The sequence below is a fragment of the Ailuropoda melanoleuca genome, chromosome 16, assembly GCF_002007445.2.
Source record: "Ailuropoda melanoleuca isolate Jingjing chromosome 16, ASM200744v2, whole genome shotgun sequence".
Taxonomy (NCBI): Eukaryota; Metazoa; Chordata; class Mammalia; order Carnivora; family Ursidae; genus Ailuropoda; species Ailuropoda melanoleuca.
Genome location: NC_048233.1, coordinates 3090071 through 3104722, shown reverse-complemented (window position 1 = coordinate 3104722; position 14652 = coordinate 3090071). Strand labels below are relative to the sequence as shown.

The window sequence follows — 14652 nt, the reverse complement described above, 5'->3', positions numbered from 1 at the left end:
TCTCTCTCTCTCCCTCTCCCTCGGCCCCTCCCTCCAGTTGCACCTCGCACACTCTCTTTTTCTCTCAATAAACAAACAGAAAAGTAAATAAAATCTAAAGTACGTCACAGCTATTACAAATCTATATCCTGAACAAAGACATAACGCATGTTAAGTGTATCTACGACCTTAGTTTTCTAAAGTAAAACAAAGTACCTTAAATACACAGGAAAAACCAGAATGCTAAACACCAAAATGTTGGTGCTTACAGGCTGTGAGCTTGTGAGTACAGTCTGGTTCCACTACCTGTGTGACCTTAAGCAAGTCATTAACCTCCCCGTGCCTCAAGTTCCTCATATGTAAAATGAGAAAACAATAGTGTCTTCCTGACAGAATTGTCATGAAAACTACATGAACTGATGCATGCAAAGTGCTTACAACTGTGACCGGCACGTAGTCAGCACTCAATAAAGCTCAATAAAGCTCAATAAAGCTATGTTATTATTATCATATATTTCCTTACAGATGGGCTACTGGAGCTTCCATTTGAGACCCAGGATATTAAGGACTGTAATGAATGAGAACACGGTCTGACACCAACAGATTTCAATGTTATAAAGAACGGACAAGTGAAAATAGGTCCAACAACTCAAAGAATAAAGATAATGCCTATTATTCACATTACATAAAGCCAAGGACTTATACACAGGTGATGAATTGAAGTCTCAAAAAAATGTATCTTGAGATGAAATAAGGCCAAGTGAAATTCCTACTTCTCCTGCCATTGACCAAGAAGATTTCATGGATCTTCTTTTAAGGATCTTAGCAGCCACAGAAGAGAATTTATTGGAATTACCATGAACAGTGAGCATTAACAGGTGTCATAGGAGCCTGTATCTCTGAAAACAGAGCTAACTCTGAACGGAAGGTGTGGATGGATTGGGGTGTGGTAACTCTGGAAGGAATGTTGCACTGTTAAGGGCCAGAGGGCCCACGGGCCTCTGCCTCGTTGTGCCCTCTAGTATACCATTGAATCCTTCTAGTATAAGGGACTTTCTGTTACCACCAGCAGGATTTTCTTTGTAATTCTGGGCTCTTGTGGAGGTGAGAGGCCCCTCCAGAGACAACTTAATCTCTCTATGTAAACACATCTCACAAGCATCTGCAGATAAGCCTTTGGTTGGTTCATGGATGCAGGGACAGCTGCTGGCATACAGAATCTAGCCACTGAATCATGTGTGAGCCCATAGACGTTTGTTTCCTGCGTGTGTAGATATGTACAGATAGTACATTGCTAATGACCTGTTTCTGGAATGCCCAGGGATGGTTCTAGACTTGGCTACATCACAGGGGCTTTCATTCACGTCCCCCTGGGCATCCAGAGGGTGAGTTACAGAACCTACATTTATAGCCGCATTCTGGTGCCCCCTTCTTGCTTTTCCTCTCCAGGGAGAGGAGACCCGCAGTGGATTCAGGAGAGAGGCTGAGGTGGCTGCCCGAGCTTGCCCGTGGTAACCAGACTGCGCTGTGCCAAGGGTGTGAATGGTGTAGACCTGGCCACAGGCCACCTTCAAAGAAGGAGCTCACTCGTGACTCAGCCTGGGCTTGTAAGAAATCAGGAGAAAGGGAGGCAGATGTTTAAAACATGGTTATCAATTGAATCTAAGTACCTAATTGGAGTCATTTGAGGGACTCCTAATGTACACCAATATTAGCAATGATCTCTGGACAATAGAATTAAGGGAAACTTAAAATCCTTTTTGATATGTATTTCTACAATGTTTGATTTTTTAAAATATATATATATTTTAAAGATCTTATTTATTTATTTGACAGAGAGACAGCCAGCGAGAGAGGGAACATAAGCAGGGGGAGTGGGAGAAAGAAGAAGGCTCCTAGCAGAGGAGCCTGATGTAGGGCTCGATCCCAGAACACTGGGATCACGCCCTGAGGTGAAGGCAGACGCCCAACGACTGCACCACCCAGGCACCCCACAATGTTTGATTTTTCTGACAAGAATGTATTTGTTTTATAAGCAGAAAAAGAGAAATACTAAATCGATAGAACACAAATTTAAAGTCTTTCCTGTCTAGTTAATTTGTGAGTAGCCTTAAAAATGTTTTTACCGTTTGAGATAGTAACCATTTTAGAAATTAATCTTAGGAAAATAATCAGCAATGTGTGAAAGATTTAGCTTTATGAATATTCATGATGGTATCATTTATAACAGTGAGAACAGGACATAATTAACTGTAGGGGGTTAATTAAATAATTATGGTATAATCATACTATGGGATATTAGTATTTTATTTATTTTATTTTTTTAATAAAGATTTTATTTATTTATTGGACAGAGAGACACAGCCAGCAAGAGAGGGAACACAAGCAGGGGGAGTGCGAGAGGAAGAAGCAGGCTCCCAGCAGAGCAGGGAGCCTGATGCAGGGCTCGATCAAAGGACCCTGGGATCACGCCCTGAGCCGAAGCAGACGCTTAAGGACTGAGCCACCCAGGCGCCCCTGGGATATTAGTACTTTAAATCCTAGTTACTTTAAATGCTATTATGTGAGAATTATGATGACAGATACTCAGAGTAGAAGACAATCAGCAACTAAATGTGTGTACTTCATGACACTACAGACATAAATCAAAAGAGACTCTGAAGAGCCCAGAAGTCCATCGACAGATGAATGGATAAAGAAGATGTGGTACACACACACACACACACACACACAATGGAATATTACTCAGCCATCAAAAAAATGAAATCTTGCCATTTGCAACAATGTGGAAAGAACTACAGGGTATTATGCTAAGTGAAATAAGTCAGTCAGAGAAATACAGATGAACACAGGGGAAGGGAAGAAAAAATAACATAAGATGAAAACTGAGAGGGAGGCAAACCATAAGAGACACTGAACTCTAGGAAACACACCGAGGGTTGCTGGAGGGGAGGGGGGTAGGGGGAAGGGATAATTGGGTGACGGGCATTAAGGAGGGCACTTGATGTAAGGAGCCCTGGGTGTTGTATGCAACTGATGAATCACTAAACTCTACCTCTGAAACTAAAAATAAAGGTCCAAATTGTGAATTTGCTTTTTTTAAAAATAGATTTTATTTATTCATTAGAGAGAGAGCAGGGGCAGAGGGAGAGGGAGAAGCAGACCTCCCCCCCTGCTGAGCAGGGAGTCCGACATGGACTTGATCCCAGGACCCTGGGATCGGGACAAGCCTAAGGCAGACACTCAACCGACTGAGCCACCCAAGTGCCCCTGAATTTGCTTTGTTTTAAGAATAGGAGGATATTGGGGCACCTGGGTGGCACAGCGGTTAAGTGTCTGCCTTTGGCTCAGGGCGTGATCCCGGCGTTATGGGATCGAGCCCCACATCAGGCTCCTCCGCTATGAGCCTGCTTCTTCCTCTCCCACTCCCCCTGCTTGTGTTCCCTCTCTCGCTGGCTGTCTCTATCTCTGTCGAATAAATAAATAAAATCTTTAAAAAAAAAAAAAAAAAGAATAGGAGGATATTACCACAAGAGCCAAACTGTGGAAGTTGCCAAGATGCCCTTCAACAGACGAATGGATAAAGAAGATGTGGTCCATATATACAATGGAATATTACTCAGCCATCCAAAAAGATGATTACCCAACGTTTGCATCAACATGGATGGAACTGGAGGAGATTATGCTAAGAATAGAAGGATATTGATATATCTTATATTGCTGTACCTTTGTAATGAAGTAATTACTACGTTGGAACCACTATTAAAATTGTAAGCTTTTTTTTTTTTTTTTAAAGACTGGGAGTTAAAACGAAAATGTGGTTATCTCTGAGGGGCCAGATTACTGGCTTATTTTGATTTTGTGTTGACTTTCTGAAATCGTCAAAGATTCTATAATAAACATGTATTACATTGCAGTCATATTGTCAAATAAGCCTTTAATATTAAAAAAGTCCTATTCACTGAGAGATGAGAATAACAAAGCTGAATCCTAGAAATTTAGGGGGGCTCGTAGCCCATGAGAATAGGTAGGTGTCCCAGACACAATGGCAAGTCACACACTGAGAAGAGGCAGTGCTAGGCTTCTTGCCCTCTCTAACCCTCTCAACATGCCCCAAGGTGAGGATTATTATCCCCAATAAACGGGCTCAGAGAGGTGAAGAAACACATCGAGATGTTCTCAGCTTTGCTGGTATTGGACCCAACTGTCCACAGCAGGGTTGGGCACTAGGAGCCCCCAGCACCCCTAAGAGTGTGGAAAAGTGCCCCTGGGCTGGCCTGCTGCCTCTCCTTGTCAGCGAGGTCAGACGTGCAGCCCAGCACACCTGAGTAGGGGCTCACATTCCTCCCTAAGATGTCCCCCCACTGACTGCTGGTGACACTGTTCACATGGCCGGTCTCTGAACACAGGACACCTCCAATGCCAAGGTTCACATGTTTGAGGCAGTGGCCCCCGCCCCCCTCCTTGGGCCCTCCCCTGCCTGGCTTCTAAGTCTTGAGGAATGTGCCCCGAAGCAAATTGGCACTGGGATTCACATCTACTCCTTTACTCCCCCAACCTCCTGAGCAACTGGGGGGTCTTGGCTGCCACCAAGCTTCAATGCCTCAGGTCTGAATTTTGCAGAATGAGTCTTGGGAGGTCCTTTGAACTGGGTCCTCTGAGAGGCACGGAAGGGAGGTGGCCTAAGTTAGGGAGAGATGGAGCTAGTATCTTCAAAACTGGGTGGGAGCAGAGACACAGTTTGAAATGAGATCGAAGGGGGGAGGGGTGGGAGGCAGAACTGTTGTTACACTGCTTTTCTTTTGTTCCCCATTTCTGTTAGTGTTGTTCTAATATTTATGTAATTTAAAAAACCCCACCCTGAGTTCTCAAAGAGAAAAAAAAAGATATGTAGATATTTCCCTGAATCCCTCAATCCATAACCACCACCAATTTCTCTGTCCTTGGAGATTCAGGACAGACTGGTTTCGGTCCACGTTGACCAAGGCTTATTGATTGAGCTCTCTGCTCTCTGGAATGTGTCTGTCATTTACTGCATCTGCGGAACCTGCAAGAGCAGCCAGCACATGGCGAACGCTCTATAAGTATCTGTTGAATAAATGAACAAACTGGGTCTGCATCCTCATTCAGAACACATTCCGAGGTGGGCAAGGAGGGAGGTGGTTTTTGTATTATTTGCTGTTGATAAAAGGAGAGATCTTTTTTAAAAAGCAAAGAAACTATTTTCTATGAAATAAGAGTGTTAAGTTAGGCACAGTTTATTAATTTGTCTGACTCAATAAATACCATTTCTCGGTACATCCCCTAACGAAGCCAACAGCAATCCCTTAGATCACCATCAGATTGAGAGAAAGTGTGTCACCTCAGATTTGATCTAGTGTGTTGATAAATTGAGAGCACTGTGCATAAATTAAGCTGGAGACTTCCACATTCAAGAGTGATGATGCTCAGGGAGCATGGGGGGGCTCAGCTGGTTAAGCATCTGCCTTCGGCTCAGGTCATAATCCCAGGGTCCTGGGATCGAGCCCCGCACGGGCTCCCTGCTCAGCAGAGAGCCTACTGCGTCTTCTCCCTCTACTGCTCCCCCTGCTTGTGCTCTCTTGCTCTCTCTGTCAAATAAATAAATACAATCTTAAAAAAAAAAAAGAGTGATGATGCTGGAGACTTGTAGTTAGATATGCTGTGTTGACTCTAGAAATTCCATTATAACAGCTTTATTGAGATATAACTCATATACCATACAATTCACCAATCCAAAGTGCATAATTCAGTGGCTTTTAGTATATTCGCAGAGTTGTGCAGCCATCACCACAATCAATTTCAGAACATTTTTATCACCCTGAAAAAAAACCCTCCATACCCATTTCCTCCCCATCCCCTGGACTCCACTGATCTATTTTCTTTCCCCCCATCCCCTAGGCAACCACTGATCTATTTTCCTTCTGTATAGATTCCCCTATTCCAGACATTTTATGTAAATGGAAGCATTTGTGACTTTGTGACTGTCGCTAAGCATGTTTTCAAAATTCATTCATATTGTAGCATGTATCAGTACTTCATTTCTTTTCATCATTAAATAAAATTCCATTGTATGGATATACCACATTTTATTTATCCATCTTCAGCTGATGACCACTTGAGTAATTTCCACTTTTTCATTATCATGAATAACATTGCTTTGAACATTCATTCATTGTGTGAATATATATACCTAAGAGTGGGATTGTTGGGTCCTATGGTCTATGTTTATGTTTTTAAGGAACTGCAAGACTGTTTTCCAAAGTGGCTGCACCATTTTACATTCCCATGAGTACAATGTGAGGTTCCAATTTCTCCACATCCTTAAGAGCATTTGTTATTATCTGTCTTTGTGACGATAGCCTCCTAGTGAGTATCAAGTGGTATCTCATTGTAGTTTTAAATTTGTCTTTCCCTGATGGTTAATGATGTTGAACATCTTTTCATGTGCTTATTGGCCATTGGTATGTCTTCTTTGGAAAAATGTTATTCGGATCCTTTGCCCATTTAAAAATTGGGTTATTTGTCTTTTTATTATAGATTGTAAAAGTTCTTTATATGTTTCAGTTACAAGTCCCTTATCAGATATAGGATTTGAAAATATTTTCTCTTGTGAACGTTCTCTTCACATTTTCTTGATGGTGTCATTTGGAACACAAAAGTTTTTCATCTTCATGAGTCTAATTTATTTTTCCTTTGTTACTGTGCTTTTGGTGTTATATCTAAGAAAACTTTGCTTCACAAAGATTTACTCTCATATTTTCTTCTAGAGTTTTAAATTTTTAGCTCTTACATTTAGGTCCATGATCCATTTTGAGTTAATTTTTGTGTGTGGTGTGAGGTAGGGGTTCAACTTCATTCTTTTGTGTGTGGATCTCCAATTGTCTTGGCACCACCTACTGAAATGACTGTTCTTTCCCTCACTGAGTTGACTTGGCATTCTTATCAAAGATCAATTGATCACAAATCTGAAGGTTTATTTATGGACTCTCAATTCTATTTCATCCATCCGTAGGTCTATCCTTATGCCAGTATCACACTTGATTACTTGATTACTGTAGATTTGCAGTAAATTTAGATATTGGGATATGTAAATCCTCCAAACTTGTTCTTTTTCAAGATTGTTTTGACTATTCTGGGTCCCTTGAAATTCCATATTTTTAGGATCAACTCTCCAAAGAAGTCAGTAGGATTTTTTTTTTCTTTTAAGTAGGCTCCATGCCCAATGTGGAGCCCAATGCAGGGCTCAAACTCACAGCCCTGAGATCAAGACTTGAGCTAACATCAAGAGTCTGATGTTTATCCAACTGAGCCACCCAGGTGCCCTGAGAAGCCAGCAGGATTTTGTGAAAGGCGTTTTTAAAAAATATTTTATTTGTTTATTTGAGAGAGAGAGCACAAACAGGGGGGTAGAGGAGAGGGAGAAGCAGGCTCCCCACTAAGCAGGAAGCCCTACTTGGGACTCGATCCTAGGACCCTGGGATCATGACCTGAGCCAAAGGCAGATGCTTAGCCAACTGAGCCACCCAGGCACCCCTGAAAGGATTTTTTAAAGTATAAATTGCAAGGACAAAGAGAATGGGAGAAGAAAGTAGAGTAAGGAGGGGTAAATGATTTGACCCAGCGGTAGAAGCTGTGGCCTGATGCCTGCAGAAAGGAACCAATAATGGGACATGAGAAGTTCAAGAAGGCACTGGGTTTGGAAACATAGGGTACCAAGGAATGTGGGAGTGAAGTACAGAGTTGAGATGGGGGATGAGCTAAAAGTCTATTTGCAGAGAAGTCCCACACTCCAGATGTCCCACAACAGCCCCTCAAAGCCTGGTGACAGCTCCTCTTCAAGGCAAGAGATTAGAGATTTGCTCTTCCCTAGAGCAGTCTCTGAAATCCTGGTTCATGAACTGGTTTAGGTCCACAAACTTTGTTACTGGCCCTAATAAGATAAGTACAGAAAGTAAGAATAAGTGTTTAGAATTTTTATAGGAATTTGAAATTGCGTCAACATTCAAGCGAGTTCTCAGTGGATTCTTCTTGCTGAACAGGACGTAGGCCAGCTTGGGTGTTTGAACTTCTATTGGGAGTCATGTGTGTTAAGGGATACGGACTAGCCATGCACGGTAGAACCACACGTGGGTCCCTGACAGATTGAAAATTTAAAAACTGCTCCTTCACCACAGACAGCTTGAGAAGCTTGCTCCAGAGCCTGACAAATTAAGTTGAATGGATCGTTAGGAAAGGGCTGAGGCTCTTGGTTAAAAAGCTCCATTCTCAACAATGAGATATCCAGCCTTCCTCCCACATTCATTCAAGAAAACTGGCAGGTGGGCTTGTACCCTCCTCCAACACCTATCCCCAGACAGGAGTCTAGAAGATTCTTATCAGAAAAGACTTAATGGCCCAGAGAGAATTTTAAACGCTGACATTTAGAAGTCCCCTCAGATAAAAAGCTGCTTGACACCCCATCTCAATATCTCTACAATAAAGCTCTTCAATGGATAAGCTACACCCCTGCACCTAAAGCTTAAAATAAATTTCTAAAAGTTTTGTTTTGTTTTTTGAATAGGCTTTATACTAACATGGTTCAGAATTCAAAAGATTCAAAAGGGTACAACGAAGAAGTCTTCTGTCAGTTACTTCCTCGTTCCTTTCCGGTAAACTGTTTAGTGCCTCACTCTTTAATATAAATAGAAAGTCTACATGAAAGACAGAAACCAAATTAAAGAAATAAGAAGGGCAAAGAAAACAATGTAGAGAGAAGAAAAGCTCAAAAAAAGGGAAAGAATCATGTCCTGGAGACAGAAGAGAAGCTATTCCATTCGTGAAAGAGGAGTAGCCTATTAGGAAAAGGAATATTCAGCGAACAACAAAAGAGAACTCTGAGAATTTAAAAATATAAAAATTTAAAATTCAACTAGAAAAGTTAGAAAAAGTAGTTTATAAAATCTTCTAGAAAGTAAAACAAAGAGATAAAGAGATGGAAAATTAGATACAGAAGCTAGGAAGATCAAAGGATCAGGTCAGAAGACCCAACATCCTGATAACAGGAGCTCCAGATGGACAGAACAAAAAAAGAGAGGGGAAGAAATAATTAAATAATCAAAGGAAAAATTTTTTTCCACAACAGAAGGATATAAGTTTCCAGTTCAAAAGGACCCATCAAATGCCCAGTATAATGAATGAGGAAGGAACCATTCCAAGGCACAGCACTGTGAACTTCCAGAACACTGGAGGTCAGAGAGAAGAATCTAAAAACTTTCAGACGTGAGATACAAAGGACAGAGGATTGAAGTGGTATTGGATATTACAACACACACTCTGGAAGCTGGAATTCTAAACTTGGGGAAACTATCAATCGAATGTAAAGACATTTTCAGGTATGTTCGTAAGTAACATTTTACTTCCTTTGCTCACTTTCTTAGGAAGTTACTGGAAGATATGCACCACCAAACCGGGGCAGTCAATCAAGGAAGCAGAAGACATGGGAGCCACAGGACTGTGGGTAGAGTTGCCTTGGTCCTAACCAGGATGGAGGGGAAAGGAAAGAAGGAAGGGAAGGAGGAAGAATGAAGCAATTAATTGTGTGCAAGGAAAAAGCAGAGGCAAGAGACCAAAGGGGTCTCCTTTGGCTTCAAATCTTCCTGAGACACATTTTTAATCCTATACTTGGCTTTGTGGGACACTCCAATATCCTCGTAATAAATTCCTCTTCTTGCTTAACTAGTTCACATTGGATTTCAGTCACTTGCAACCAAAAGAGTCTTCCTGATACCTTTGCTACTCAAGGAGTTAGAACCAGCAGTATCACTATCACAGGGGAGCTTGTTAGAAATGCCGAATCTCAGGCATCCCGCAGACCTACTCAGCAGAATTGCATTATAACAGCATTCCCTCTGCACATTAAAGTCTGAGAAGCATTGTCCTAATAGCTGCCTCACAAGGTTGAGCACTGGGCATATTAGAGGTTCTATGCAGAATACCTGACCAAGTACTAGGTACTCTGTAAGGTACTGATGACGAAGAAGAAGAGGAAGAAGGGGTGGGGAGGAGGACAAGGAGAGGAAGAAGAGGAAGAGGAAGGAACTAGGAACACTTGGGAATGACAGTCTCAGTCCCTGGGTCCATGGTAAATGGTGGTTTGGAACCAAATTACAAAAACAGGCACACAACAGAAAAGGCAAAAGCACGTTTCTACCGGGAAGGAGGTTTCAGCTCTATTCCGGGAACTTGTCAGTTTAGTCAGTCCAGGTGTCGACACGGGAGCCACCTCTCAGGTGTGGCAATTGTCTGGGAGTGAGTGACAGACACTCAGCATCTGGGTGACGTTTGGCAGGGGAAATGCTGATCTAACGCTGCCTTTCTCAGCGGGGCAAGCGTTCTGCCCCAGCACTCAGGAAGTAGGTCAGGAGGAAATATCCTGAGTGAGCAGCACTGAATTGCTTTTTCAGGCAGAAATCCGTGACCCATAGGACTGGGGGTGGATGGGGAATGGGAATGACAGGAGGTTGGGGGCCCACTGCGGGGGCAGGGGTAGGAAATCGCATCCCATTCTTGGCAGGAGCAAGGTTGCCTCTCACATAGTTTTCCTGGCTCTGGTCCTTTGGCATTCGGCCACCTTCTTTGTGCCGGGGGCGGGGGGTTCCAGTGACTTTCTAATGCTGAGCAAATCTGAACGAAGGCTGGGTTTGGAAAGATTTTAAGGGAAGGAGACGTGCCTGTAGAAAAGCCGTGTCCTATCTCAGCCGTCAATGTGCTGTGGATAGAGCATGATGACCCCAGGTCCGCGCCTCCCCAAGAGCTCTTACTGACCCTTGCTTCCTAATTGCCCCCCAGTTGTATGGCACTGAACTCAGTCCTTGAGAGTTCTTAACAGAGAAGCACCTCAGGCCTCCAAGAATTTACACAATAGAGTCTCCAGTCCTTTAAAACATCCATGGGAATCTCATCCTATTGAGAAATAGCGAACTTCACCATCATCACCTGGCTGTCTTTGTGAAGGCTGAGTGTAGGGACCGCCTTTGCAGCCACCACGCTGACAAAAGCCTAACATTTCCTGTGAATAGCAGCAACAACGGATTTCCTGCGTGCCAGGCACTTTGCGTCTTTTCATTCATTTGATCTCACCACAACCTTGTGAGCATAAATACGTCGGTCCCCATTGTAGAGATGAGAAAGCTGAGGCCGAAAGAGAGTAAATGAAGTCATGTAGTAAATGGCAGAGTTGGGATTCAAACCCAGGCCATCTGGCTCCGTAGGCCCTATTCATTAACCATGCATCGTACTTAAACCATGGGTGCAGGTGTGTGCAACAGCTCTCCTGCAAACTGATCCCATCTCAGCCTTAAACAAGAGATCCGATTTTAGCCAGATAACTCAGAGCAACGTGGTGAGGGGCAAGAGCAGAGCTGTCACAGGTAAAGATCTGAATTCTACTCCTGGCGCTGCCATTTCAAAAGGAAGGCCACTTATGTTGATTGAATGCTCATCACAGGTCAGGTACTGGGCGCTTTCCATGTTTGCTCTTCCGGTGGCTGTCCCTCCCTGGGTTCCGGCTTCCTTACACGCCAGGTGGCACAGGGGACTTCAGTGATTTGGTCTAGACAATACCCACTGGAGAGTTACTCGGTGCACAAAGCGCTACGCCGGGTGCTGAAGGGCACAGGCAAATGAAGTAGAGACCTTGCCTTTGCAAGGCTCACGGGCCAATTCTCTTTCATTTTATAAATCTTTTGGAGTTGAGCAAGGCCATCATTACCCTTGTTTTTTAAAATGGGTGAAATGATACTGAAACAGTTCAGTTGTAGCCAAACAGAGTGTGACCGCAGGTCGACTCTTAGCTCGGGGCTCTCTCTGCTCCCAACCCTCCCACTTCATCCTGACATCACTGTAACTAAAGGGTACAAAGTCCACTTTGAGCCCCTAACTTCCCCAAATCATTTTTACCTCCGCTCTGCCTTCCCCATCCTCACAAGTGCAGACACACACACACGCACGCACGTACGCGCGTGCGCAGTGCTGGACCCCGAAAGATGCGGGGTCAATGCTCTGCCGTAGCTGACAATCAGCCCCCTCAGGCAGCCCTCCTTTTTCGTGCAGAGCCCAAAGCGCAGAGCTGAGAGGGTGAGTGCACAGTCAGCAAAGCCGCAGCTACCATATGCATCATGACTCATGACCCCTTCCGCTGACTCGGAACTGAAGCCTCTTGGCCCGTCAAGTAATTACGGTGCGCAGGAAGTCCTCAGCTAAAGATAAGGTCAGTCTGGTGGCTGAGAGGAAGGGGCCAGTGAGCGCACCTTCCACTGCCATGGGCTCTTCTGCAGCAGACAGCACAGAACCCTGCAAACAGTAGGTGCCCAACGCAGCTTTGTTGGTGGATTAGCTGTTCTGAACTGCTCCGCCCAGCACAGCTGCAGGATGGGGTTGCTAGGCAGGAACATAATATGTGGGTCTAGTGCCTAAAGGAAATGATTTCAACTCCCTCTTGTTTAGCAGAGCTGAGCTATGCCCAGGAGAACTGCAGCACTGAAGATGTGTTCTTTAAAGAACTCTGTGTTATACAATTCACTTCTGCAATCTGTCCCAAGAACTTCCTTTTCTATCCCCTAAATTAAAATAGGGGAAGAGACACAGCATCCTCATTTTTTCTGTAAGTGGCATAAGAGTGCAAAGGGCTTCAGACATCGCTTAGTCTAACCTCGTCCTGGTCCTGTTGCACCCTCTTTGGCATTCCTATGTTCACGCTTCCATGCCTGCCATATCTCTCCCCCCGCAAGAACCTTCTCCCCAGGCTAGAGTCAGGAGGGATGAAAACGTCCATGAACTTCCAGGAACCAAGGCCACTATTGCTTATTGTAGAAGCTCATCCCCCAATATCTATTTTACCTTCTCACAGAGCGGTAGGATTTTTGACTAGGCGCATGACCATCTAGCTAAAGTCAACCTTCCCCAATCTCTCTTGCAGTATGTCCATGTGATCAAGTTCTAGCTAATAAGAAGTTTCAGAAGGGGCATCTGGGTGGTTCAGTTGGCTAAGAGTCCGACTCTCGATTTCAGCTCAGGTTGTGATCTCAGGGTCATGAGATGGAGCCCTGAGTTGGGCTCTGCGCTCAATGAGGAGTTTGCTTTCTCCCTCCCTCTCCCTCTGCCCCCCCACCCCAATAAATAAATAAATAAAATCTAAAAAAAAAAAAAAGAAGTTAGCAGGAACAATCATGCACTTAAAAGGAAGGCAAGTCCAGTTGAACTGGACATTACGGTGAGCCATCCTCAACCATGTGCATAAGACAAGTATCTGAAGAGTATAATAAGCTAGAAGGAGCCTGGGTCCCTAACACTGGGAAGCCACCATATTATCCCTGCACTGTTTGCACTCAGACTATTACCCACAGGAGAGAAATGAACTTCCATCTTGTCTAAGCCCTTATTCTATTGGGTCTTGACAGAGCTGCCAAACTTGTATCCGAACTAACAGAACGCCTTCGGAGTGCAAGGGCAGTCACAACCTCCCCTTCTCTGAGATCCCCCACTCTACTCACCCAGGAGCAGCCTAGTGAGTTCTATTTATGACAGCTTATCAGAGTGGTCTATGAATGCCTGGCTCACCTGGCTGTTGGCTGAGTGTCCCAGGCATAGGCATGCCATCCAAGCAGGGCCACTCAGATTCTCTCTCCTGTCAATCTGCAGCTGAGATTCACTATTGCTATCCAACTGCTGATGAGGACATGAACCAAGTCACACGAGGAGAAGCAGAAATGAAAGGCCAGTCATCCTTAGAAATGCAGAGTGAAAGAAGCTGCCTGGGTTGGTACTGGCTTCCTAGTTTCCTTGGTACGGCCTCCCTGATCACTCTGCTCACGGTTCCTGGGAGAGACTCTGACATCTTATAATACATTCTCCCTTTTGGTCTTGGATACTTTAGGTTCATTCCTGTGACCGCTAACCAAAAGTGTCGAAGTGTCTTCTGGTCCTTGTAAAGACCTTCTGTGTATCCTTGCAAGCCAAGGGGCCCACGCCTCAGTGGCCCACTCCGTGGCATACTGGATCCTTTAATCATTGTAGTAGAAGGATCTGAGGTGAAAGAAATGGACGGATAGACTGATCGCCTGGCTGATTGGCTAGCAGGTCAATCCATGCACTTTCAAAGGGACTCTAAGCAGGCTTCGCGGAATCACAGAATTAGGGGTGAAAGGAACCAAAAGCATCAAGCAAAGTGTGGCCATGGAAGTTTAGCGGCAGAGCCTGGACTAGGACCCTGCCTGGCCCTGGACACCCCAGGCTCACTCCACCTCCCCTGCCATCAGGCTGGTTGATTTGGGGTGCTCTGTCACACCAGAAATAGCTCCCGCATGTTGCTGAGCAAACTCCCTATGACAGCTATGTCAGACCTGGCCTTTCTGCGGCTCCTAAGGAAAAATGCAAAATGATCCTTTTCTCTCTTTTTTTTTTTAAAGATTGTATTTATTTACTTGACAGAGATAGAGACAGCCAGCGAGAGAGGGAACACAAGCAGGGGGAGTGGGAGAGGAAGAAGCAGGCTCATAGCAGAGGAGCCTGATGTGGGGCTCGATCCCACAACCCCGGGATCACGCCCTGAGCCGAAGGCAGACGCCTAACCGCTGTGCCACCCAGGCGCCCCTCCTTTTCTCTTTTTGGCTCCTA

The 14652-nt window shown here is 44.4% G+C and overlaps 1 protein-coding gene across 1 annotated transcript in view; it reads right to left on the bottom strand.

The window, feature by feature from the left end:
* The window catches only part of NINJ2 (ninjurin 2), a 41940-nt gene extending 29737 nt beyond the window's left edge, over window positions 1-12203 (bottom strand). The window contains exons 1-2 of the mRNA XM_019793746.2: window positions 11938-12203; window positions 11464-11590 (exon numbers count right to left, since the gene is read on the bottom strand). Coding sequence (XP_019649305.2) covers window positions 11464-11508 — 45 coding nt within the window. The 5' untranslated portion in view covers window positions 11509-11590; window positions 11938-12203. The remainder of the gene's footprint in view (window positions 1-11463; window positions 11591-11937) is intronic.
* Window positions 12204-14652: the final 2449 nt, after the last annotated feature.